We start from the raw sequence: 26,393 nt of genomic DNA, 5'->3' as shown, positions 1-26,393 counted from the left end.
GTGCGTTATGCTTTGTCTGCGTGCGTGCGTGCTTTCGGCTAGTCTAAACATTACCGTTACGTATATTCTGTGTCGAAATATATATCTAGATAGTCAATTCCATTCGATAGTGTCGGCTTATACATAGAGTGCACGGGAGGCAGCACAAGTGAGCACTAATGCTTCGACCACTGTGGCTGATATTTTGGGCGCTAGGTAATAATATGGCGATAAATTCGAGCGTTGATAACACGTTTTGCCCTGTTCTCTTGTACTGCTTGTGCCAGGCGATATTTGAAAAACGAAATATACAGAAAAGTATTTCGAAAAACATTACTTTTCGTGTATCATGAGATACGCACGGATATTAAGGGCTTCCCCTGCATGAGGGCTCTTAAAAGCGCACAGTGTCGCGTAACATCGGTAGCCCCCGATTCGGCGCTTCGCCCAGTTTTATGCTATAGTTAGCGGATCGGTAGTGAAACGTTCGCCGGAGGTTCGATCGCTCTTCGCTCTCGTGATCAAGTTGATCTTGTGGATGATAATTATGATGATTTATAGTGTTCAGTGGTACAAGGGTCAAGTAAGGCCAAAGTGCGCCAAGAGATGCCGTTGAGCGAACGAGGGACTCGATGACCGGCGGAAACCAAATGTAAGATGGCTGTATAGAGACCTAAAAGTGATCGTTGTATAAGTGCGTAAAACATGTACTTGCGTAACGTGTACAATAAAAGTATGACAATGACTACAGTGAGGTGTACTGTGTGTGTGGATGACGTATAAACTGAAACTATTCAGTTACTAATAATTTTCAAGCAGCACTGCAGCATCTTCAGCGCCCCCGAACGCAAGGACATGGAAGCGTGTGCTGTGGATGCCAATGCCGCAAAGTAGGGCTCTATTAAGAAGCCCTGTTACGGGTCGCTTGGGTGTATAACATCTAATACACGAACGTCATTGCAACAAAATTTAAAACTGATTTCACATCTTTGCCGAGAAACAATGCTGGCTGTCGCGATCAGTGTTAACTTGCCGACAGCCAGCGTATTTCGCCACGTAGTCGTGTCCCGTTTAATTCTTTCCGTACCGCGCCCATTGCGCATAGTTAGCCCGCTAACGATAGTTTGAGAGAGAGAGAGAGAGAGAATCAACTTTTGAACTGAGCCCTTAGTGACGAAAGGTGCGCGCTGGCACCAGATGGGGTGGAACCTTATTCTCAGGTCCCATATGCGTCCAGCAGTTTGAAAGGCCGTTTTCTAGACCTTCCGCGCCGCTCACGGACATGCTGCGCTATCGTACGTGAAGGAGGGGAACTATAGTCATGTTTGCTAAGCAGTTCGCTTTTTCCGACCAGGCGGTGATTTTTGAACGCGCTCCGAAGTTCCGCGATCGTCAAAGTGGAAAGCAAAGATGGCCGCCTCCGAGATCGGCGCGTGCGCTTTGAAAGATCACAGACGTCGCGGTATCACAGATGTCGCGGAATTTTATCGATGAATCGAGCAGCAGCGACTCTCAGGACGCTGTCTGTTCGTCAGACTCTTAGAGCGACGACGTCGCAAACCAGGCAGGAACATCCGTGGCCGCAGCCCGGCACGCACTACTGTAGGGCTTGCAGTTAAATTTCTGTAGTGGAATCACTGTTCAATGAAAAATTCAGATTTTTTTCGGACACGTTGCCTATTAGACGGCAATACATTTTTATATCAGAATTTCCGTTACATATTTTTTGAGTAGATGCAAGCGTGTCTTCAGAAACTTCGTTGAATTTTATTCCACAATCTTGATTCTGGCACTTTGTCTTTTTTATGACATCTCGTTAATAAATCTTTTATGCGTGAAACGTGCATTCATTCTGCTTTTTATTTATGTATTACATAGAACGTTTAGTGCAGTATTTCCTTTAAAAAAGAAAAAAAATTTGGCGTAACTTACAAAAAACATATTTTCGCCATGGTAGGGAAATAGTTAAAGGCTGCGCACTATTTCACTAACGCAGACCACGAGGCTCCTTGTAGCTTTGTCATTTAAGTACAACAAATATCAAGAAGAAAAAAAAACTAAAGTTCGCAGTGTCGCCTTCGAAAAGCGAAGCATTGACAGCGATGTATCGAGGCATTAAAATATTGCTGGAATTGAGGCTCTTCTTTTTATGGCCAGTATAAATAACACTACTGCCTACTGAAAAACACGCGTTGTTGTCGCGCGTACACGTGAGCGGAGTATCTTTTTTTTTTTTTTTTCTGTAACCGCGAGCAGCGTTTTGTGGGACATCACGCAGCCATGCTTCGCCAGCGAATGTTCCATGCTGCGAGATCCTCTGACGTTTCAAAGTGCCGCGCCTTCAAAACTCGACACGTCACGTGACCTCCAGCACTCGGTACGCGATCTTTGATTTAAAGCGACTACGAAAACGAGTATACAGTCGTTGGCACCGTCAACTCTTCATTAGGTCATCGCTTGGTGATATATATATATATATATAAAGCCAACAGTCAATGAAGCCAAGGATAGCATAAGGGAAATTAGCTGTGGTTGAAATTGAAATGTAGAAAAAAATAAAGGGCAGGGGGGACAAATGGACATGAAAGTAGACGAAAAGATAACTTGTCGCCGGTGGGGACCGAACCAACGACCTCCGCATTACGCCTGCCTACCAATTGTGCTGCAGCGCCGGCTATCCGTTCACTAGCCTGAGTATTTACGTTTACTATACTCCTAGCCAGCGCCACTCAGAGCCAAGGTGGGTGGATGGGGAGCATCCAGTTTTGCGCGATGGTGTCACGTAGCACATGAACTTAGAATAGCAGGCACGTGGCTTGTAAACCCTCGTTCAAGGCTGCCAGATTCGAGACCTTCGCTATCGAGAGTGGCTCGAGCGGCCAGTCGCGCGGCAATTTTGCATGTGTTCGCGGGCTTGTTTCACGCTCGGAAAAACACTTTTATGTAGCACGTATTCAGCAAGAGAAAGTTGTATTGGGAGTTTTTGATGTCGCTCTACAATTTTCTCATTGACAGTTTTTATCTAATAAAAAGAAAATTAGACATCAACCCGTTCGTAGCAATTGCTACAAACGAAACCCATAGGGGTTCCTCGAAAGAGAAGCCTCGCAGTTGAAGAAAAATTCGTCCTGGTCCGGGACTCGTACCCGGGACCACCGCCTTTCCGGGACAGCCGCTCTACCATCTGAGCCAACCAGGCGGCTAGCAGATGGCAGAGCGAAGTCGAATTTGTCAACAACTCGAAGCAAAGGCAAGAGTTTGACAATTTTTCTTCAACTTCGAGGCTTTTCTTTCGAGGAACCCGTATGGGTTTACTTTGTAGCGATTACTACGAACGGGTCGATGTCTAACAGTTTTCATCTAATTATGATACTTGAGAAGTTCATTAATTACGACTAATTATGTAGTTCGTTGGCATACACAAAATATTCTGAGTATCTCCTAGCGACGACAAACATACACTACCTTGGTTCTATACAGCTACGTGGCGTTGGCATACTTTGAAAATCTTGGTGCATGATAGTTGGGACAGCCTGTGTGTGCTTTGCGTGGAAACAGGGGCCCACCGGATCGCAATCTATACCTTTGTTCGATCTGTGCCTCAGCTCTTGGGCAGGTAAGGAGACTGGTGCGTTGCGGACGGGCTTGTCCGAGCTTACAGTGTGCTTTAATGCTGCTTTAAACTCTCGGGTTAGCTGGTTCGCCGCTTGCTTCATTTTCTGTGCATTCATAAAACGTGGGCTGAAAGCCGCAATCCTAGCATCGCGTAACAAGCCACTCATCTACGTTTGAACTTCACGCTACCCGCATGCTCGGGCAGCCAGTCGTTTATACAGTGGCCCGCTATGCCCCACGAACAGCGGCCACGCGATAGCGGCGCTCGACAAACTGGAGAGTTTTAGGTTAGGGGACGCAAGCAGCTTGCGTACGCGCAACTAGAAGCGACGGTAACGCGCATGCGCAGACGCAGACGTGGCGGGTCTGCGCATGTGCAGTACCGTGGCCCGTAGTTCTTGCGTACGCAAGCCGCTTGCGTCCTCTAATCTAAAGCTCTCGGCTGTCCACGCTCTTACCCTAAGTTGGGGCGACGCCTTCCCGTTCACTAGCATCGGGGCTGCGTATCAGCAAGTTTGCACATTTTTTCAAAGATTGTCTGGTGCCAAGAAGCCACTCTTACATTTGCGCTTTGGTCAATCTTTAAGTTGTGGGAAACGCTAAGAACGCAAGCGATCGTTGCTGCTTTCTTCTTTTCGGTATGAGTGGCATGGAATTGCGCTACTCGCAGTCTGCGCTTACTTAAGAGCTTCGGCGACAGCAGTCGGTATACGCTTCGAATGACCGGCCTCTGCAAGGCAAGCGCACTGTTGGCTGAAGGTTGCGTTTGTCAAGCGAGGGCAAGATTTTCCTATGGCACATATTTATAATTCCCATTGTGAGTAATACGCAGCTGCCAGAATTCAACGGAATGATGGCTGTTCGCACGTGGTTCATAGGTCCAGCGCAACTGGTTCTCACTAACCGAAGTTTTACATCCGCCGGAAAATGTGTAACTGGTGCGAACGTACGCCCGCATGAATCTATTGATGTTAGGAATTTCACTTCACAAGTTGACATACCGTTTGGTTAACGCAGGCAATGCAGGTAAATGCTGTTGATTTCATTATTACTTTATTTTTCGAAGCTTTGTTTGCAAACCCAATCGGAATTTGCCGCTCTTTTGCCGAGTAGCTCGCACAGAAAGCCGTACTCGTACAAGGAATCGGCCTATCTACAGCCATCTGCACTACGTACACTCTAGTGCAAAAATTTAAGGACCGGAGTTGCTGCTAATTTTCTGAAACCAAGTGTGCTGCCCAAATGTGCCTGGTTGACCAGCGTCATTCCCTTATGTAATTTCACCTTGCGCGACTGTGATCTAATAAATTAGCCTTTTTTTTTTGCATATGCTGTGGTCTTCAGACTTTTGCGCACGACTGTACCGCTACTTGTGCGTCGGTGACTGGCTCTGTTATCTGTGATATCACGCCCTGAAGTTAGCGGTGCCTAACTATCCGCAGTGCAACAAACGTGCGTCTTCAAGCGCACGATGCGTTTTCTGAAGCGAAGCTTTCTCAGCCTGAGTCTTAATTTTCGGGCTTTGGAGCGCAGTCGGTATCTTGTGGATTCCTGCGGGTCGATTCTGAGGGCGGTGTGGTCTCATAAATCGCGGGAATCCGTGGTCGAACGGGCCGTGCGGGTTGCCTGGCAAGCACGCAATAACCGCTAAGTCGTAAAGCGCATCATCAGGTGGCACCTTTTGTAGCGCTTAATTACCCGCTTCACGAAAGTGCCCATTCACAAAGACAGAGGATGCCGCTGCCTGACGTAGGCTCCAGAGAGGCACTTACACGAACCTGCACATATTACATCGCATCGCAGCCTACAGGGACGAATGGACGAAGCCTACAGGCACGACCACGCCAATCCTATACCACATTACGTGGGAGTACACGCTACACAACATAGAGCACCACGACACGAACACCACGAGGGAGCAGTGGCAGGAACTGCTGTCCATCTCGGCCCTCGACGATCAGCCTAAGCTGATCCAGAGAGCTGAGGATATGGCAAGAGCCAGCGGAGACCCAGACTAGGGGCCCCGACCATTAGTGATTATTCTGATTATTCTTTTAATAGAGTCTCTGTATCCTATCCTATCACATGGATTCCAACTCGTGCGTTGGATCTGGATTATTTTTGTTCCTTGTTGTTCTCCCGAGATTAACTTACTTTACCGCAACGCAGTAACAAGCGAGCTCTTCCGTTATTATTATTATTATTATTATTATCAATATTATTATTATTATTACTATTATTATTTATTTATTTTTGTTTCGAAGCATGCATTATTGATAACGTGTTCAATGGTGTGCGTTACAAAGCAGTGCCGCCTAGAACAAAGCCTTTTTTTTTCTTCAACCAAGTGACGTGCAACTTCGGAAGCAGATTTATGGCGCGAGATGTCTGCTCTCAAGATGTCGGCCACCTCGAAACCTTCTCGCCAGCTGCTGCCCCTGCTGTTCGGAGGCTTGAAGGGGCACTAGTGATAAAGATAACCCGAGCTGTGTCAATAACTTACCTTTCTGCAATACCCAGAAATCTATTCTTGCAGTGGGACGAGTTCTGATAAGCAAGAAAAAAAAAAACGCAACCGTGAAAGATGGGGGCGAAGCCGCCTTGTGAAGTTCCCGTATCAGCTCGTCGTGACGTCGTAGATTTTCATAGGCGCCGTGTTGAAGTAAGAAAAAAAACCAAAATGAAATAAGCCAAGCGAAGATGCAACTGGCAGGAATACAACGAAATGCAATAAAAGAACGGAGAAGAGAGAGTGAACTGTAAAGTATTTAAATTGCAGCTACAGCCTCTGAACAAGCACAGAGAGAGAGAAGAAAAGGGGAAGGGAGAAATAATAGCGCTACTGTTGTGCTGTCAGATGGGCCGTATATTTTTTGTGGGTATGTATTTCTCCCTCAACAAGTGGTTCCGGTATGTGGAAGTGCGTTCCATAGTTTTACTGCGTGTAGAAAAACAAAAACTACACATTGCTGCCGTTCGTGCTTTCAGTGCCTGCTATGGGATGTCTGAGTCACTCGCTACGTCGATTTCAGTGGCGGTGATTAGGATATTCCTGGCCTCATTTGTGACACGTAATGAAAATAACGAATGGCGAGCAATTAGGCGACGCGAATAGAGCTTTGTGAATTGGTGGGCTTGTTTAATTGCAGCTACAATATGCGTGGAATATCGAGAGCCTGGCAAACGTGCCTTTCAGTTTCATACGACTTTGCTTAACGCTGGTGACATACGATTGTGAGACGGGTGCCACACGCATGACGAGTATTCGAGGATCGGTAGGGCGTAATATACGTATGTGCACGTATGTAAGTGTGAAGAATAATCTGATCTGAATGCTGGAATTTTGGCTGGTTACAGGCTTGGGACGAAAATGGCCAATGAAGCCAGAGAAAAAAGAGGGGAAATTAATTGTTGTGTAATATAACTGTATAAATGATAAGGGAAATGAACGCGAACGAAGAGAACTATCGGCAGGCCGGAGTCGAGCCCGTACCCTCCGCATCACGCGTGCGATGCCTTGCCGATTACCCTATATCCGCGGTGACCATGCTCCGGCCCACTTTCTGGGTATATCTCTAAATCCATGGTTGCATTTGCTATTCTAACCCCCCAGTTCAACACCTTATTCGGTATTTGTGTATGTGTATGATGTCGGGCTAATGCTATTCACTGCATGCTTAGAAGTATTCAAGTTATCATTTACATTTATATTACAAATTCATTTCCCCTCTTTTTTTCTCTTGCTTCATTGGCTGTTTTCGTCCCAAGCTTGTAACTAGCCAAAGTTCTAGCACTAAGATAAGATTATTCTTCACGGTTACATACGTCCAAGACTGGGAATGATTAGGAGTCAGGATAAACGGCGAATATGTCAGCAACCTTTGGTTTATAGGTGGCATTGTCCTGTTCAGCACCACCCGGGATCAATTACCACGACTGATGGAGGACTTTGAACAATAAATTGTAAGAGTGGAGTTGAAGATTAATTTGCAAAATACAAAGGTAAACCTGAATAGCCTGGTAACATAATGAGAATCCATTGGTTTCGTTTCATTTCCTTAAAGATCTCTTCCGGGGTAATACATAAGGGGTGGGGTAGCATATAAAGTATGATCACAAGCCTTGCGTATGAGGTGTAACGGTAGTTGCAAACGTCAAGGGGCAGGTGTCTGTCTGTCTCTGTCTGTCTGTCTGTCTGTCTGTCTGTCTCTTTCTTTCTGTCTTTCTTCCTCTTTCTTTCTGTCTTTCTTCCTCTTTCTTTCTGTCTTTCTTCCTCTTTCTTTCTGTCTTTCTTCCTCTTTCTTTCTGTCTTTTCTCTTTCTTTCTAGGACTTTACACATCTGCCACCTTCTCTGTGACTGACGAAGAAGAGCGCGATAAACAAGTGGGCGAGAAAGAAACACGACACGAGCGTATACCAACCAGCGTTCAGTACTTATCCGTGAGTGGCGCGGGTTTATACTTCCCGGCCTAATGTTCTAAAAAAAACACAAACGACCACTCGAGTGAACGGGAGGACAGCCGCTGAATTGGCAAAACGCAGCACGCGTGACGCTTAACAGCAGAGTTCGGCTCCCACCTGCTGCCTCTCACTTGCGCAGCTGCGAGCGGACGGTATTTCCCGTGCTCTTGCACGTGACAATTGTTTACTGTTTCTGTAGTCTACGCAGACAGTTCTTTTGCTAGACAGCCTTTTGTCACGTGAATATAAATGGGGTTGTAGGAGCCTTGGGCGACTCATTCTTCTATTCAATGGGATATGCAAAAAAAAAAAAAAATCCAGAGGAGAAAAAAAAATATAGCCGTATTTTGCAAGGACCCATTTCTTTACACATCCCTCTGATCCCGCGTAATTGCAGGTGTCTGGAAAATAGCCCGGGTCGTCCCTGTGTCTAAGAAAGGTAACCGGTTACCTAAACGAAATTATCATCCGATATCATCCACCAAGCCAGGTGGCTGATCACGATAATAACGGCGGCTCGGAGGCGTGCGACCCAACAATGTAAGGCGATAATAACACGAGCTGAAGAATTATCGCTACAAAAGATAGCACCTGGTCACGGTCTTCGTTCTGGTGTTATTTAGGTTGAAAGCTAAACCTCGGTACAACGCTAAAAGTTAGTCTTTGTTTCTGTAGGCTCGAAGTTTAGAGAGCTCTCGCAAAACTTTTTTTTTTCCTTTGTTTCATTATCAAGTTTCAATATTATTCGGCGCGGTGGCCAATCCCGTTCGCTGTGGTTTGAAGCGGAATTTTCTCACCTCTCACAACTAAAGAGTTGCTGCACATATTAATAAGCCAGGCCACAACTTAATTCATTAACTTATGCTTCATGTTATACATCCAAACTTTCCTTTTTCCGGAGACCAGACACCATCGCAACCATCATCGACCTATTTTTATGTTAATAAGGTGAAAGATTGGGCCAGTTGGTTTTGCATCATGAGATTATAGCAGCTCCAACTAAAACAAACTCACAAAGAAAGAGAGACGCGGGGACAAGCGTATCCACTGGATGTTCACTGAAGGACGACGGGCTCTCCCCTGCGATCTCCAATCACTCTTGTCTTGCACTGATTCCAACTTGCGCCTGCGAATTTCCTCATTTCATCACCCCACGTAATATTCTGCCGTCCCCGACTGTGCCTCCTTTCCTTTGGCACCACTTTTGTAACTCTGATGGGTTGTTCGCTCTGCACAATACGTTGTTTAACAAGCTGCATGTTTTTCTCTTAACGTCAACTAGAATAACTGCCATCCCCGTTTGCTGTTTGATCCACACCGCTCTCTTTCTGCGCCTTGACGTTACGCCTAACGCTTTTCGTTCCACCGCTCCTTGTGCGGTTCTTAACATGTCTTCGAGCTTCTTTGTCCGTGTTCTTGTCCTCCACGTAGACATCGGTATAATTCAATGATGACACAGTTTGCGTTTCAACGACGGGGGAGAGCTCAGGATGTGGTAATGCCTGCCGTATGCACGCCTGCCCGTTTTTATTCTTCTGTAAATTTCGCTCTCGTGAACAGCGTTCCCTGTGAGTAGTTGACCTGGGCAAACGTACAGACTCCCGAAATTTACTCGCGTTGTTAGGAGACCAAACATTTCAGAGCTTACCTTATCCAGAATTGATATACCAAGAGTCTACTCATGGCCTCCTCTTGCTATGCCCGAGGGATCAAATACTGGCCACGGCGGCCGCATTTCGGTGGGGTCGAAATTCAATAACACCCGTGTACCGTGCGTTGGGTGCACGTTAAGTAATCCAAGGTGATCAAAATTAATCCGGAGCCCCCCCCCCCCCCCTCACTAAAGCGTGCATCATAATCATATAGGGGTTTCAGTGCGCAAAATCCTGGAATGCTACTTTAATTTTTAATCGTGGCCTCTGTTACCGTTCCCGCTTCGGCAAACAACTCCAGACTCTCCAGCGTGCCTTGCCCAGACCATACGATCGCCCTTTTATCGAATCAAGGGTACTGGAAGCCTTGCCTGTTCCAGGTGTTCATTTTTTTCTAATCATGCAATCATATTCAAATATCGCTTGTGGTACACCTTACAATCATAGCTTTGTAATAGAGTACAAATGCCTCGTAGTTCTCAACCCGTCGTCGCCGCACACAAGCACGGAAATGATAAGGATGCGGATACCGAAAGACTTGTGTACCATTATCAGTGTCGTCGCGGTAGAAAGAGCAATTTATTATTTCACCTTTTCACGAAAGAAGCAAACGTCATGCATCGGAGCGCGACTTGGATAAGAAACTTCGCATCGGGAAATGGTGACGACTGATACTATACCGGTTTGTTCTAAACACTTTACAAGGAACTTCTTTCTTACCCGCGAGCAAAACATTGCTTTCAATATCTTGCAGTCGTTCAAAATCAGTGTGATTTGTTTAGGCAGGCTCCTTAATAAATTATAACGATGTTCGTTTTTGCTCGTATATAGCTTTCTGCCCCAGCATCAGTGTTGCTGATGCTTTAAGCAGCAAAAATATTCTCGCTAACCTACTTTTGTCTGAAGGCACGGCAGCAGGAACGATAACTGCCTCGGAAGGTCTGAAGCTGATCACGACACATGTTATGCCGCGAGGTGATATATCGTTTTCGTAGCATGCTTTATTTTAGCGCTGCAAGCAGAAGACGCCGTTTTCTCATTCAACGCGTTGAGTTGTCAGTTTACTTGCTCGCAAGAAATTTAGAAGCAACAGCAAACAGCGCTCGTTCCGGCTTTGGAGCGTTCGGCCGGCGCACAGCGCCGCTAGTTTGCTTTCCGACACTGTGCGCACACGTAAATTCTATTGAAACTGGTCCAGTTCGTTTTCAAGTCATGCATTTACACTAATGCAATTGACTTTGCCTTCGCTATGTTGTGCAAACCTGTTCGAAGAAACTCAACTTGGTCCCATTGGTTGTTATTCACTTCTCGCGTTTCACTATGAATTTCCACTGTGCTCGCAAGCCGCCATAGCTTCCGGCGCATACAAACGGCAAACCGCTTTCGAGGCCTGTGCGAATTTCTGAAAGGATCGCAACCACCCCTGGGCCGTTGATGTGACCGCCACCTACTTAGATGGTGGCGTCCGCAAGCCGTCGCGTTCAACTGCCTGATGTGTAGAACACATTTTCTGCTGTGATATAAACAAAAGCATTGGCATCGTGCGTCAGCCGCGCGAACTTTGCTTTCAACGAAAGAGAGCACATGTGATCTTCGCTATCTTCGCCTTATCTGTGGTTGTCTCGGCACTGAAAGTAAAGGCTATTATTTGCTTTTGGCATTGCGGGTTTTCCTTTGTTCTCTGAGATCTCTCCTGCTACGCGACCTTATCTTCACTCGGCCTATCTTAGAAATGTTTGCTCCTGAGAGCATTGTCGGTTCCGCGTTTAACTGTAAAGATATATATAGCGTTATTGCCCGGCTAGTTTTTGTTGCTGGCTAAAATATAAATGAAATGTTCGGCCACTTGTGTAGCATTCTAAAATCAAGTCTTGGCGTGACGAGGGGCAGCTGTATTTACCAAGCTTCTTTCACACCTGCCTGGTCCTTAGCTTCTTTAAGGGGTACTAGCGTAATACTTTGGTCAATTAATTATTTAGAGAAACTTCGTTAAAAGGAAGGTGCTGGACCTGTAAACCCCAGAAAAAAGAGCGACAGACCTTAGAGCGCTGTAAATAATTTATGTTAATAGGTGTTTCTACAGCAAGCTTCGGTTTCGTTGCCCTGGAGGGTACTGCGTCGTCACGTCATGACGCGGTATGTGGTCACGTGGAAGCACGGCATTTTGACGTTTTCACACTCGCTTCGGATCGTCGCCTTGTCGCCTGTATGCTGCTGCTGCTCGTTGTGAGGGGCGATGTAGCAGCATAGCGGACGACCGAGCGAGCCGCAACGAATATGAAAACTTCGGAGTGACCACGTGACCACATACCGCGTCATGACGTCACGACGCAGTATTCTCCAGGGAAACAAAACCAAAACTGGCTGTAGAAAAACCTAATAAATAACTTATTTACGGCGCTCTGAGGCTTATCGCTTGTTTTTTTCTGGGGTTTACAGGTCCAGGACCTTCCTTTTAACACAAAAATAGGGGCTCGAAATAATTCTGTCCGTGCCCTTTTCATGACCTTTCTCTCTCTCTCGCCCTCACATGCACACACACGCCTCATTCTCAGTTCGCTTCTTCTTGACATCATATCAAATTAAAATTTTTGTTCGACGTTGCGAATACACAGTGAGCATCTTGAAGCGGCAGCGCAAGACGACTAAGACAAAAAAAGCAGGAAAGACACAGGACAGCGCTGAACTTGCAACTAACTTTATTAGGACCCGCCGTCGTTGCTCAGTGCTGTGGTGTTGCGATGCTAAGCATGAGGTCGCGGGATCGAATCCCGGCCACGGCGGCCGCATTTCGATGGGGGCAAAATGCGAAAACACCCGTGGGCACTTACTTTCAGGTGCACGTTAAAGAACTTCAGGTGGTGGAAATTTCTGTAGTCCTCCACTGCAGCGTGCCTCATAATCAGAAAGTGGTTTTGGCACATAAAACCCCATAATTTAGTTTTTTAAACTTCATTAGGAAGCGTACGCCAACTTAAGTTCTACCATCTAAAGCCAGTGATGTCCAGAGTTCAGCGCCCTCCTGTGTTTTTCCTGGTTTTTCGTCTTGCGCTGCCCCTTCAAGATGTTCAACCAGTACCAACTTGACCAAATGTCGATTGCCCTAGAATACATCAGTGAGCTCTATGCCCACGGGCCTGAGCGCACTGCATTAGTAGCGCTGATGTTTAGCCCCACAAGTTCTCATGGCCATGTATGAACCCAACGCTACGGGAGTGCAGCTTTTGCACATGCAGTCGTACGCAATGTAGTCCGGGCTATTATCTCCATTTCCGGTTTCCATTTTTCGGATCTTTCATACCTCCTTTGCTTTAGTGAACACACAGACGACTAACTCTGCGTGAATTTTGGAAGCTGACCGATGTTCATACTCGTACGCTATGTATCGATTTCCGAACAGCGAGAAACGCAGCCTGCGTCCGAGCCAAGAAGCGTTCCGATGACCTCGGTTAGGACCTTACACCGTGGTTAGGACTCGGATGCGTAACCGCGGCGCCGGCACCGTTAGAGCCGGCACAGCATGCCGGCTCGCTCATGCCTTTGCACATGCGAACGTTTGTCATTTTCATATGCGTTTGCTTGGTTTCCACGTAGACACTGTAAATGCTTGTTCTGTGAGCTTCGGAAATCTTTTATTGCTGAAGTTGCTCATCAGTCTTTCAACGAAGCTGGCAAGCGGGACAGCAAGCGACCGACGAACGCTCGTCAAAAGCCAAAGCCGCCATCTAGCCTTTCTGGACTGTGTAAAACTTGCGACGTTCTCGCGCATGTGAAAACTCGGAATAGCAAACTAAACATACAAAACAAACAAACATCAGTAGCTGACTGGTCAATCTTGTGTATCATTTAAAATATGTTCTATAAAAGATAAAACTATTGTTTTCTATTTGCCACGTAAGAAAACGTGAACAAAAGTGTGGTACTACTTCCAGCAGCGGTGCAAGAGGCGCGCTTCGGTGCTATAGCTTTTGCTTCATAGCGTAGAAAAGTTGTCCGCAAAATTCCAAAGTGTACCTGCATTTTTTTTTTATTTTACTACCACACATAATTTTCTGCCGTCCCCAACGGCGCTTACCTTCCCCCCAAGGCGCCCATTGTGTAATTCCAATGGTTCACCGGTTATCTGCCCTACGCGTTACATGGCCTGCCCAGCTCCATTTCTTTCACTTTATGTCAACAAGAATGTCGGCTATCCCCGTTTGCTTTCTGATCCACAAGAATCTCTTCTTGTATCTTAACGTATCGCCTAACGCTTTTTGTTCCATCGCTCCTTGCGCGGTCTTTAACTTGCTCTCGAGGTTCTTTGTTAACCTCCAAGTTCCTGCCCCGTAGGTCAGCACCGGCAGAATGCAATGACTGTAAACTTTTTTTCAGCGATAGTGGTAAGCCTTCGGTCTTGATTTGATAATGCCTGCCGTACGCCCTCCAACCAATCTTTAATATTCCGTAAAATTTCTTCTCATGATCAGAATACCCCGTGAGTAAATGACCTAGACAAACGTATTCATGGACACGCTCAAGAGGATGACTGCTGACTGTCGCTTCTTTGGCTATTGAACATTATCTTTGTCTTTCGCAAAATAATATTCAGCCCTTACACTTTCTCGGTTAAGGTGCGCGCTCAATTGTTGCAATCCATACCTAGTGTTGCTCAACAAGACAATGTCATCTGCAAACCGAAGGTTGTTGAGATATTCGCCGTTGGTCCTCATTCTTATTCCTTTCCGGTCAAATAGCTTGACTACTTCGTAATAGCGTGAAGTGAATAGCCTTGAAAAGATTGTTTCTCTGTGTTTGACCGCTTTCCTGATAGGTATTTTTCGACTTGCGGAAAGCAAGGTAACTGTGGTATTTGTCAAGATTGTCTCGTATGCTTCCTATGCTCCTTGATTATGCACCGCCTCCACGACTGCTGGTATCTTTATGGAATCAAGGCCATTTATCCATGAAAGCTATACAGAGAGGTTGGTCGTATTCGGCAGATCTCTCATTTGCCTGATTGACATGGATACGATCCTTATAGGGCAGTTTCCGCATAAATTATCGACAACTAGTTACACATGCCACTTGTGCAGGTTCTCCATTATAGCAGGCATATATAACAATAATGCATTGAATGGCAACGGGTGCGGCAAAAAAAAAATGAGATGCGGACAAGTCCAAAATGACCAGTAGGCGTTGTTGCATTTCCTGGTTTGCCTGAGTTTTTTGCGCCCACTACAGAATGACGGCCAAGCCGCACTGCCATGTACTTGCGCGCAACTGTGCTTTCCGATTTTTTGTTTGTTTTGTGCTTCAATGTATTCAGAGGGAATGTATGCATGCCTTCCTTCCCTTTTCGTCATCATCCTTCCACACTTACTCCCTTTCCTCATCCAGGGCTAGAGTGCACGTACTCAGGCATTTTGTCTGTCTTTTATGCTGTAGTCGGAGTGCAATGGGCAGGGCTCTGGAACCGGGTGGTACTATAATGTGCCTTGATGCGCGCAGAATACTAGTAGGGGATCTTACAGGACCCCACGAGTGTTATTCCAGAGCAACACTGCCCCGCCCTCTATTTTTGAAGTTGGTACAACCCCATGCAGTGTGCTTATTGACACGTGTACTTATTTATACTTTTTTCCAGGGACTGCATCTCACCCGCTAGAAAACTAATGTTATGGCTCAGCGCAAGACGCGGCGGTATTATTTTGAGCTTTCAATGTCACCTCCTTTTAGGGGCACGATTTCGCCCATTAACGAGTTAGTTTCGTCATTTACAGTTTTTTATACTGTCTTCTTGACCGTCACTACCATGTGACAATCGTAAGTTAGAGAGAGAAACAACTTTTGTAGTGAGCCCTTAGTGACGGTTGGTGCGTGCTGGCACCAGATGGGGTGGAACCTTCTTCTCAGGTCCCATATGTGTCCAGCAGTTCCTGGCCCCTAGCCGCCAGCGCGAGCTGGGTCTGTAGGTCGGGGCTGGACAACAAGGTCTCCCATCGCTCGGGGGGGTTGGGGCTGGGGAGAGTGGGGGGTAGGGATGGTGGGGGCTTCTTGAGCTTAGTGCACTCTGCAAGGATGTGTGCTAGAGTGCGTTTTGACAGTCTGCAACCGCTAACTTACGTTTTGACCGTAAGTTAGCGCTACAATCGACAAAAGACAACTTACTTCTTTTCGCAATAAGTGCCTAAAGCTTCCCGCACAACACAAGTCACGATAAATGTCAGCGTTAGTGCGATCAGCATTGAAGCAATTAATACAGCGACACACCGTTTTGCGAACGCCGCCGAAACTCCTCAGGTTATGAGGCGTGTGTGCCGCCGGGCTCCCTTCTCACGCTTCTCGCTGGACACGCTGCGCCATCTAGCGGTGCCGCCACAAAGTGCGCGCAATGTTAGTCAAAATATATGTGGCGTGGGTTCAATTATGCCAATCAGCAGATAAATTTTAAAGCATGTTTTTTTGTTGTTTTATTGAAGAGCACCACATTCCCAGTAAGCTAAATTGGCGTCAAAGAGCTTCATGTGAACACAAGTCACATACCCAGTGAGCCAGCTGGCGTGAAAGAAATTCATGAAAGGGCGTCACGTATCAAGTTTCGCATAGCCTCTCTTGTTTTGTCTCCCAAATATTGACTCATACTCACTACGGCGGATCGGCCAAGAAGCAGGTGGTTTCAAGTAATGTTTATTAGAATTGAAACGAAAACTAAATTTGCATAGCAGAGCGTGGGTTAAAGGAATATAGAAGTTAGTAAAATATTGTTAAAATTTTTAAGATAAAGTAACTTAATATAAGGGAGTGAAGCAATAGGAATCAATGATAATTTTGGAAATGCAGTAAAGCACTTTTTTTAAAGAAATTGTAAACTGCGAGAAAAGCATCCCTGTGATTGTATCCCAGTGAAATCGCCCCAAAAGAAAGAATGGTTCGTGAGGTTAGCAATAACCCAAGTTGTCGAAATAAAATGTGTAAGAGTTTTCTTTGTCTTAATCATCGGCAGCACGAGGCAAAGTTGGCGATAAGATTTTTCAATCGCTTCGACGACATCGTTTTCCATTAAAGCCAAAAGATCATAGGCTCCTACTTAGATGGTACTCTGTCTTGGCATGCTGACGTGTCTAAAGTTGTTTGCGAAGTAAAAAAAAAGCAACTTCCTATTGTAAAACATACGGCAACAAAAAGAAATATTGTGGTATTGGCGACATAAACGCATACCACTTCGCGAGGAAACTCGTTCCGACATCAACAAATTAATAAGTGTCCAATTTCAGTAATCGTTTAGCACCTACAATACTCATAACTGACCCATATCTAATAGAGGCATAGCAGCCGGTGCGCAAGATAGTAATGTTTCGAAGTATTACGTTTTCTTCTCAACATTTGCACCTCTGCATTGTGAAAAGAAATAAGACAGATAAACGCATACCGCGAAGACGCAAATAACGTACGTTAATTTCCACTCAGTGCATAACGTCCGTTATCATCTTCGCCCAAGCCGCGAGAAGTATATGCAAGCTGACGTTTTCGCTCTCTTCCCGTTTCATCTGCTACACTCAGAATAGTGAACTATAATGGCAACTAAAAGAAAGATCCCTCTAGAATGGTCCCGGTTAGGGTTACTTTTCGTGTCGTGTAGCTGTAATTTAGAACGCAAGCTCAAGAAGCTCCTCAAGGTTTTTGGCTGACGTAACGGTCTACACACCTTCCTGTTTTCTGCGTATTTTATCCTCTATTCTTCCTTTTTATTTACGTGAAGGGCAGTATATGTCATTAATACGTCACTAGCCAGTGCCAAAACGCAAGTTGTATCGACGCGATATTTGTTGGCCGCTTCATAAAGCTACTTATAGCAGTTCTTCCCCCCTCAACATATCCGTTACGTCATAAGGGGCGTTTGCGCGCAAGTGAACAAGGCAGCGGGGTTGCAGCAATCTGGCGAAGCGGCGTGTAATTTCGCTCGCTACGGCGGCGCCCCCCCGAGCAGCGCCAGCGTGAGCGCCACGGCGAGCAGGGCTCGCGCCGCCGCGCCGGGCGTGGCGGCCGAGTGTGTCGAGGCGGCCGCGTTCCACAGCCCCGTGCATTCGATGCCGAACCGCTGGAAGGACTCGCGCACGGCGCCGATCACGTGCTGGCGCGCGTTCTTCTCCCTACTGCAGTGAGTAGCCTTCAGCGCGGCCACGGCGCAGTCCTTGAAGACCTGCGGCACACACAGGCCACGGTGAATTCACCCCAATTGGAGAGGTATCCCGCGACACCATTGAGGTCATCGGCCCGACAAATGATCGTCGAGCGAGAGCAAGCAGTGGGTTTTAGCGTTCCCATTTAGGCAGGCAGGGCTACGACAGGGCTTCCCTATCGGATGCGCCTCGAATAAAAAAGTTGGAGGACGCTTAAGCTTCGCCTTCAAGAGTGGAGCGAGATAGCGTTATCGCACCCCGTTCGCACCGCTCATTCATTCGCTCGGCATGCTCTTGACGAGACGAACGGGAGAAGCGGGCGAGTGGCGCGCCACCTGTCGGGGCAGCGCCGTACATTGCGAGGAGGGGGTCTTTTGCGTTTGCTGCAAGATGGCTCTTCGTGTGCGCCAAGCGCAGAAGAAATGTAGCGGAAACGTACTTCGCTACTTGTTTAACTACGACTTCTGTAATTTACATGCTCATGATTACCAATATACACCGCAGTATAACTTTCTACGGCCCGTTTCTAAGGCAACACCGCATTCACTAGAGGTGCTTTTGTCGCGATTTGAACCATCGAACTCATGGCTGAGTGGTAGCGTCTCCGTCTCACACTCCGAAGACCCTGGTTAGATTCCCACCCAGCCATTCTTGCAAGTTGTTTTTATTTCTAAATTCCCTTCCTGAATTTTTCGCTCACGGCCAACGCCGCCGACACCGACTTTTCTGCGACACCAGCTCCTTAATGGTACGTCCACACTAGCGACAAAAACGCGCGCGACACGCCGCGCGCGGCGAGCGGTGCTGACGCGCGCGGCAAGATTCACGAAAAGCGGCAGCAACGCGCGGCAAACGCGCGAATGGGTGCGAGACCCATTTTTCGCGGCAGACGCAAAACGACCACCAATCAGAAGCGAGCCGCTTTACGAGCCGCGCGGTTGTGGCGCCACCTGTCGCATAAGCAAAGAATCATAATCTATGGGCTCTGAGACTGAACAGTGACACGCGCGCCGTAAAATCTCAGAGGCCATTTCCAGTCAAGGGGGCTGTTTTTGTTAAGCCTTACCACATCACCACTGAGGCGTCGACGAAGAATTCGCCTCGCAATGGAGGCGCTTTTGGAAACCGTTCGCGGATATGCGTGCCTCTATGATAAATCGAGCGTCGGACAAGGAGCTGCGCGCCATCCGGTCGCACAATATGGACAGCAGTTTGGCATGACAGGTGAGTAATTGGTGAAGGCGGGGAAGCAGAGTCTGCGCCTGGCCCTCAGTGTCCCTGTACCGCACCCAAAACTTTCTCGTCCGCTTTCTGGCACGTCGGCGTCACACAAGTACAGAACAAACAAGTATTATAGTGTTCACAGTCACCAGTAGTTCCTCGTCCGTAGCCGGCAGTGGCGCAAAAAACCCAGACACTTCCGATGGAAGACGAAATGGGCAGAACGGAGAGCGCGTTGTCACGAGAAGTATCGAATGGAACGAGACAACGCGGGACTCCACGGGCCGTTGCCGCGTGCCGCAAAACGCGACTGTGGACTTGCCCGTACGCGTCTGCCGCGCGGGCGCTTGCCGCGTGCGGCGTGTCGCGCGCGTTTTTGTCGCTAGTGTGGACGTACCATAACGCTGTCGCGTTAAAACATTCTGGGTCAATACGCTCAGTCTCGGGGGGTCACGTGCTGCACCGATATTCCGAGGACTACTGCGCGCGAAGTCTTCACTGAGAGCCTGCTTGCCAAGGCTGGCTACGTGACGTAATGCTCTCTCAAAGTTTATTTCTTTTCTCTGTGGACATAATTAGCTGCAAAGATTACTAGGGAGAGGAAGTGTGGCGCTTGTGTCTACGAGGGGTTACGTCTAAAAAGATACAATTCAGGCAGAACCCGCCCTTAGGGGATGTTTATCATCCTTAATTATTATTTATTATTAACTGGTACTGTTTATTATACCTCGAAGGCCTCAATGTGAGATGAATTACATGAGTTGGGCATGAGTTCAGCGGTCGTGGGTTACATGATGGTGTTCTTCAATGGCATATACTTGAATTAGAGGTGATCCTTCATCAAAGCAATGCGGGCAGGAAAGTAGTTCTATAATGGGCAGTACGTAACGAACTATTTGACGATTACGACATTCCCTAATGCGAAATTTGAGCGCAGCCTCATACTTTCTTTCTTTATTTATTTATTTATTTAAGACAATGCACATATTTACTTAGGGGACACGGCTAAAAGCAAACATTTGCCTGACTAGGTCATGCCACCCGTACATTGGCAGCAAAATGGCAGTGGTAGGCTTTCAGGAGAGCACACATGAAATTATAGTAGTACACATTTTCCAACACTTCAGCACACAATTCAGGTAAAAAGAAAGAAAAAAGGTTAAATTTTACAGTTTCCTAAGCACTTGAAGCACAAAAAACAAAAACATGTACGAGATTTTTTATACTTGTAGTTGAACATTTCTATTAGTCTTCGGATAGAATTATTTTACCGTCTTCTTAAAGCTTTGCTTTGAAATTGCAGAATTTACCAGCTCCAATACCAAGGGGTAGTCGTTCAGAAGGTTAGGAAGCTGAACTGCTAGTTTTTCATCTTCATATTTTGTTCGGCAACGTGGTTTACCTATCAGATATTTCTGAGGTTATAGCTTGTCATTCTGCATTGGTATTTGCTTTAGAAGGAACATTTATCTTCCCAGAATTGCCGTGCACTTTCGAAAAGTAATTTAGAAGTGTGAAGTTTTGATGCTGCTGATATTTTATATTTCTTATAGTATCGTTAAGTGGTATCAGTACATCCTAAGTTACCTATTGCGCGCACTGCGCGGTTTTGGAGTATTTGAACTGATCTTAAGTTAGTTTGTGTAGTGGTTGACCAAACCAGGAAACAATAAGTTAATCGAGAATGTATAAGTGCGTTGTAAATATGGCGCTTCACATTTATTGGTAGCGAATATCGCAACCTCTTTAGCGCACCAGCAGCACGAGCAATATTTTTTTTTCTGAGAACATCCACGTGCGGTGAGCAGGACGTATTTTCATGGAATATAATTCCTAAAAATCTGGCTTTTGGTGCCTGTTCGATGATGACCTTGTGAAATTGGAGTTGTAGATGAGGGCGGATTATCGTTCCTTTTGATTTAAACACTAGATACTTAGTTTAGTTATGTTTAATTGGTCTTTATTTGCATTTAGCCACAAGCTTAGTTCCTGTGACCAGATGTTGGCTTGCTCAAAAAGATTTCCTATTTCTCTTCCTGAGAAGAGCACGTTAGTGTCATCCACGTATAATATAATATTGGAACAGCCTTGAATATTTACAATGTCATTAATATACAGTAAAAATAAAACAGGCCCTAAGACGGATCCTTGCGGCACCCCGTACTTAATGTGCTGAATTTCGGAACTCCATTTATTGTTGGGTACTGTGTTCTAGAGGTGAGAGAGCTTTTTATGAAGGATAATGCGACACTACGAATTCCATAAAAAGGTAGCTTTTTCGAAAGGACATCATGTTGCACTCATTTCATTCGCGTTTTCATTTCGCGATATACTGGCTGCCGCGGACAATCTGTCTCGTGCGGCACTTTGCAAACGGAGCTAATACCCCTGTCACACAGCAAATCTAATGTCATTTACAACGAATGACATTCGCTGATAATGCCATTTGTTTGCTGTCACACGGTAAAACGTAATGACATTCGTCGAAAATGACATTTACCAACGAATGAGTTCGCCAAACTCATTCGCATTCGTTTGGAACCGAATGTGTATCCTCGACACCACGAGTGTACCAGTGTTTCGCAAACGGTACATGCTTCTTCTTTTGTTTTAACAAAAATGACTATTATTCTATCAATTTTATTACCTAATTATTGCTTTAACGACATTGAAGTCCACCACGTGCGTAAATACAGAAAACTACTGTCAGTCCAGTGACCAGACAGCCGCCTTTAGCTTTCACTGCAGCAGTCGTGTTGGTTCGCACCGGAGCATCGGCCGCGGCCGCTTCAATTGACTTGGCGTAAAAGCATGCGCGTGTTTTCCTGTGGCACTCGCCAAGAATGAGGATATTAGAAGCCCGCATGCACATCAGAACGGCGATGACATGCAACTGCCCTTCTCGTACCACTTTAGCAGATGTAGCGGACGCGCCTATCGTTCTCTTCGCCCTGTTGCTTGCCTTAGCTTTGGCTTGGCTTGGCTCGACTCGACTTCGTAGGCAATGTCGACAAGTTAGCGATCGAACGCTACGGTTTGAAAGCAGCGATCACATATTCTAGTGGAATTTAGCATATTGGAAAATAATTATTGGACAAAAGTGGGTTTGTGGCGTGTCTCTTTTTTTTTTTTGCTATCGTCATTGTCATCATTTTCAAATGACATTAGTTTTCGCCGTGTGACAGCGCGCTGTGATAATGACATTAATCGCAACAAATGCCATTTGTTGGAAATGACATTAGATTTGCCGTGTGACAGGGGTATAAGTGTGGCGTGACTGCCTTGCTAATCATGACGCGTGGACGCAATTCACAGCAGCCGCTGTTAAACAAAGCACTGCATAAGCTCCGCTCATGCAGCGCTTTGTTTCCATATGTCTGATGCGCACTATTCTGGCGCCATCTGGTAGCCATCGTCGCCGCAGAACCCGTCTTGAGCGGCTCTACGCTTTCCTCCTCCGCTTTCCTCCTCGCGCTCTCTTCAATATCGCCGTTAATTATTTTTATGAGCGACTAATTAGCACGTAACTCGTCACTCCGTGGTCGGCACGGCTAATTGCATTTCTCCGAAGGAACCATTCTTTTATTTCAAAACAGCGATTTCTATACTCCTTAGGGCGCATTCACACTTGCGAGTCGCAGACGTCGTGCGTGCGCCCGTCAGTCGCCTGTGACCAGGCAGCGGCTCGACAAAACCGACGTTTTCACTTGCAAGGGCCACTTCAGCGACCTGGTCGCCTTCTCGTTCGAAACGAGAACTGTCGCGAAGGACGCCGTTCGCGCGCTTGCGGGCGTTTCGTTTTTGCCGCCGGCAATGACAATCGGATGAACAAAGTCTCGCGCGCTACTTCCGGGGCATCGCTGATTGGTTTAGCGGTTTGCGACTCGCAGTCGCAAGGCTGGAAAATCGAGCCGCGTGCGATTGGCCTGCGATCGTCGCTTTTCCACCAATGCGGCCAGTTGCCACTGTCGCTTTGCGACCAGAACGGTCGCACGATCACTGCGACTCCCAAGTGTGAATGGGCCCTCAGTCTTCGTAGAAACGCCCGGCACATACCTTGAGCTCCTCGCAGATGTCGGCTTTGGCGTGCGCGTCCCTGGTTCGTATGACGCTGTAGCCTTCGCGCTGGCACTGAAGCGTCTTCTGGCGCAGCTGCTCGAAGCGGCAGAACCCGGTGCCCACGCCACCGTCATCATCGTCGTAGCCGATGCCGCCTCCACTTCCTCCTCCTCCAGGAGCGTCCTACACGATGACAAAGGGGAACTGCGTTCGTTCATTCATTCATTTTGTTTTGTGGCTGGTGCACCGCGGCATTGGTCACTTGTGCGCCATAAAACGAAAGAGCTATTCATTCAATCATTTGTATTGTCTTGCAGTTGACGCATCATAGCCGTGGTCATTTTTGTGCCATAAAGCAAATTTCCTTTCTTTCTTTCTTTCTTTCTTTCTTTCTTTCTTTCTTTCTTTCTTTATTTATTTCTTTCTTTCCTTCCTTCTTTTGCATTTTACAGAAGTTCAATACCAGCGGTACAGGGAAGTGGGAACGAAGAGCGCTAAGGACGGGTTGTATAGTGAAGCGCGACGTTAATTCACCGCACTCACAACCAATATTTATTCCATATCGGCATAAATATGTGAAAGTGACGCTGCGAATTAGTTATTTGTCATGTAGGTGACAGGTTATCTGATAGCCGCAAGGAATTAGCCGATATCGTGTTGATGGTTCTCTATGTTTCTCGTACACATTTCAGCCAGTGGGCACTCAGGATTGGCTATTAGTCAGCGCTTTACACACCTCCTCTCATTTCTGCGCTCTTTGTTCCCAGCACTCCAACCGGCACACATGAACACACTGGTCCAGGTAACAGAGACAAAAGTACAACCTTGTAATAAGTGTGCTTCGGCGGCATGATCTTGAATCTGCAATGCAAGCAACAGCAAAGCCAAGCGCAAGTGACAACACAGACACGCGCGACACACTCGAGGTCACCGGTTAGATTTCCCCACGGCTGCCTTCCGATGCATGCGGGCGGAATTCAACAACGGTCGTGTACTGTGCATTGGGTGTACGTTAAACAAAAGGATAGAAAGTTGGGCCAGTTGGTACGGTAACATAATCTTGGATTGTAGCGCGAAGTGACACGGACCTGTCTGCTACTATAGTCTCTGTCCGTGTCACTTCGCGTTACAGTCCAAGATCACGTTAAACAAACCCAGGTGGTCGAAATCAATCCGAAGCCCCCCACACTACGGCGTGCCTCATTATAATATTGTTTTTGCGCGGAAAAACGCAAAACTTATTTTTAAGCCTGAGCGGTTGAATGGACAGACGGGTGGATATGAGCAGCATTTCTTGTCAAACGATTTCGTGGCTCACATCACCAAGCTGTTTGTTTTTACTTGTTTACGACATTTCTTATCGGCCCTTAAAGGGGCACTACAGGCAAACATTAGGTCAGCGTGTACTGTTGAAATACCGTTCCAGAAAACTCGCAGCGCTTGTTTCGTGCCAAGATTTAGCAGAAAATCACGTCTGAAGGGTCAGCAGACCTATCGCGCAATTCAAATGACCCACTCCCGAACGGGAAGTGGTGACGTTACATATGCCATCACTGTCCTTTAATGCCCTGTTACGTCCTAGATTGCGCCCAGGCGTTTTCTTCTCCGACCGTCCCATTGTGCACGCTCCTCAGCAAAAAAAAAAAAAAAAAAAAATGTAATGCGGCGTGAACGCCCGGACGCCCCTCCATTAGGTTTCCTGGGTTAGTCGAGGATTCCAGCGCACGAGAAGGTGGCCGTAGAAGTGCAGCAAGGTGTCAACGTGCGCATTGCCTCTCATTTCACCTGTCGCTGAATATTTTCACATGATATATCCCAGGCACTTTTCTTTCAACTCCGCCTCGAAAATTTTGCCCTATGAACGATCTAGTTCTCTAGTGCCCTTATTTTTCTCCGGTACTTTGATATTTCTAGCCCATGGCCTGACACTGCAATTTCAATGCGTGCAACAAAAGTATTGCTGAAGTTCCTGCAGGACACCAAGCCCGACGAGCGGCTCTAGCGAGGCAACTGTCTCATGTACATAAGCACTTACCACTTCTCTTATCACCATCATCCATCCCAATACTTTCACTCCCCTTCCCTCTTCCCCAGTGCAGAGTAGCAGACTAGAGCGCACTAGCTCAGGTCGACCTCTCTTTCATTCCTATCAATAAATTCTATTTATTCATTGATATTTCTATATCTTTATCCAACGATGTTGTAGTACTATGGTTAAAGAAATTTATTTTTCTAAGCGAATAGTGTGCGCGTTCACATATTGTCGCTAAACTTGTACCTTATCGTAGATGGAAGAGCTTATTTGTTGTTGCCTTGTCTTACTTTGTTTCTTTTAAAGCGAAGCTTTCTTTGGCACTTCCTTCGACTTTTGCAGTGCCGCTGCTGTTGTCTTGCACGCTGCGTTAGGGGGTGATTCAGAGCGTGTATATCCATGACAGGAGCGTGGCAGAGAGGAAAGTCGACGCGAGAAACTCGTTTGAACCTTTCCAACGTGTGGCATGTGCACAATGCCCTCTGGAGCTCCCTGGCCGTCGCCGCATTGGCCTCCTGAAAGCTCTAATTATCCGTGACCCCACTCAAACGCATCGCAGCAGCTGCAGCGCTTGCCTTTCTAGTAACGTGCAAGTCCAGAGGGGACGTAGATAGAACTGTAGAGAGCAAGGGGGAGAGGAGGAAGAGGACGGGTAGAACCAAAACCAAAGTCGCGAAACGAGAGAGAGAGAGAGAGAGAGAGAGAGAGAGAGAGGGAGAGAGAGAGATGAACATCTCATTTAAAATCAATACTGGAGCTGGTGGCGACCCTCAGTTCAAGGCCTCGTTGGTGCAAACTTCCAATGTAGCAGTGAATTTCACCAGGTACTCTTGTGCCGGTAAGGAAGTGGCTTGTGTCAGCCACGTAGCCAATGGGGTAGAGGGGTGGAGGGACAAGGAAGGAAAGGGGAAAAATACAGGTGGGGGACAGTGCCACACAATGCGTTAGGAGTTTGGGTAACCTCCACAAGAAGGGCAAACAGGTGGGCGGAGGTTCATCTGCTAAAGCACCGAGAAGGTGTAGGCGGGTTGGAGAGAGCAAAGAGTTGGACTGCACCTGCCGCACTAGAACGCCATGAGCACGCGGGAGTGCTGGGTCGGGATGGGGAAAGATACCTCGGGAGGGGGAAATACGCGCCTAAGGAAATGATAGGGTTCTAGGCTGTACGGTGTAGAACGCGCGGTGTGCTGAGTTGGTGCTGGGATGTCGGC

At 46.9% G+C, this 26,393-nt stretch overlaps 2 protein-coding genes across 3 annotated transcripts in view; one reads left to right on the top strand and one right to left on the bottom strand.

Moving 5' to 3' along the window:
• Positions 1-26,393, top strand: part of LOC126517593 (lysosomal proton-coupled steroid conjugate and bile acid symporter SLC46A3-like) — a 101,640-nt gene that overhangs the window by 8,127 nt on the left and 67,120 nt on the right. The window lies entirely within an intron of this gene.
• The window catches only part of LOC126517602 (uncharacterized), a 30,099-nt gene continuing 20,063 nt past the window's right edge, over positions 16,358-26,393 (bottom strand). The window contains exons 4-5 of the mRNA XM_055064366.2: positions 23,148-23,333; positions 16,358-17,890 (exon numbers count right to left, since the gene is read on the bottom strand). Of these exons, the coding sequence (XP_054920341.1) occupies positions 17,654-17,890; positions 23,148-23,333 (423 nt within the window). The 3' untranslated portion in view covers positions 16,358-17,653. The remainder of the gene's footprint in view (positions 17,891-23,147; positions 23,334-26,393) is intronic.

The sequence above is a fragment of the Dermacentor andersoni genome, chromosome 11, assembly GCF_023375885.2.
Source record: "Dermacentor andersoni chromosome 11, qqDerAnde1_hic_scaffold, whole genome shotgun sequence".
NCBI lineage: Eukaryota > Metazoa > Arthropoda > Arachnida > Ixodida > Ixodidae > Dermacentor > Dermacentor andersoni.
Note: the sequence above shows the minus strand (reverse complement) of the source record. Positions and strands in the feature narration are given on the sequence as shown.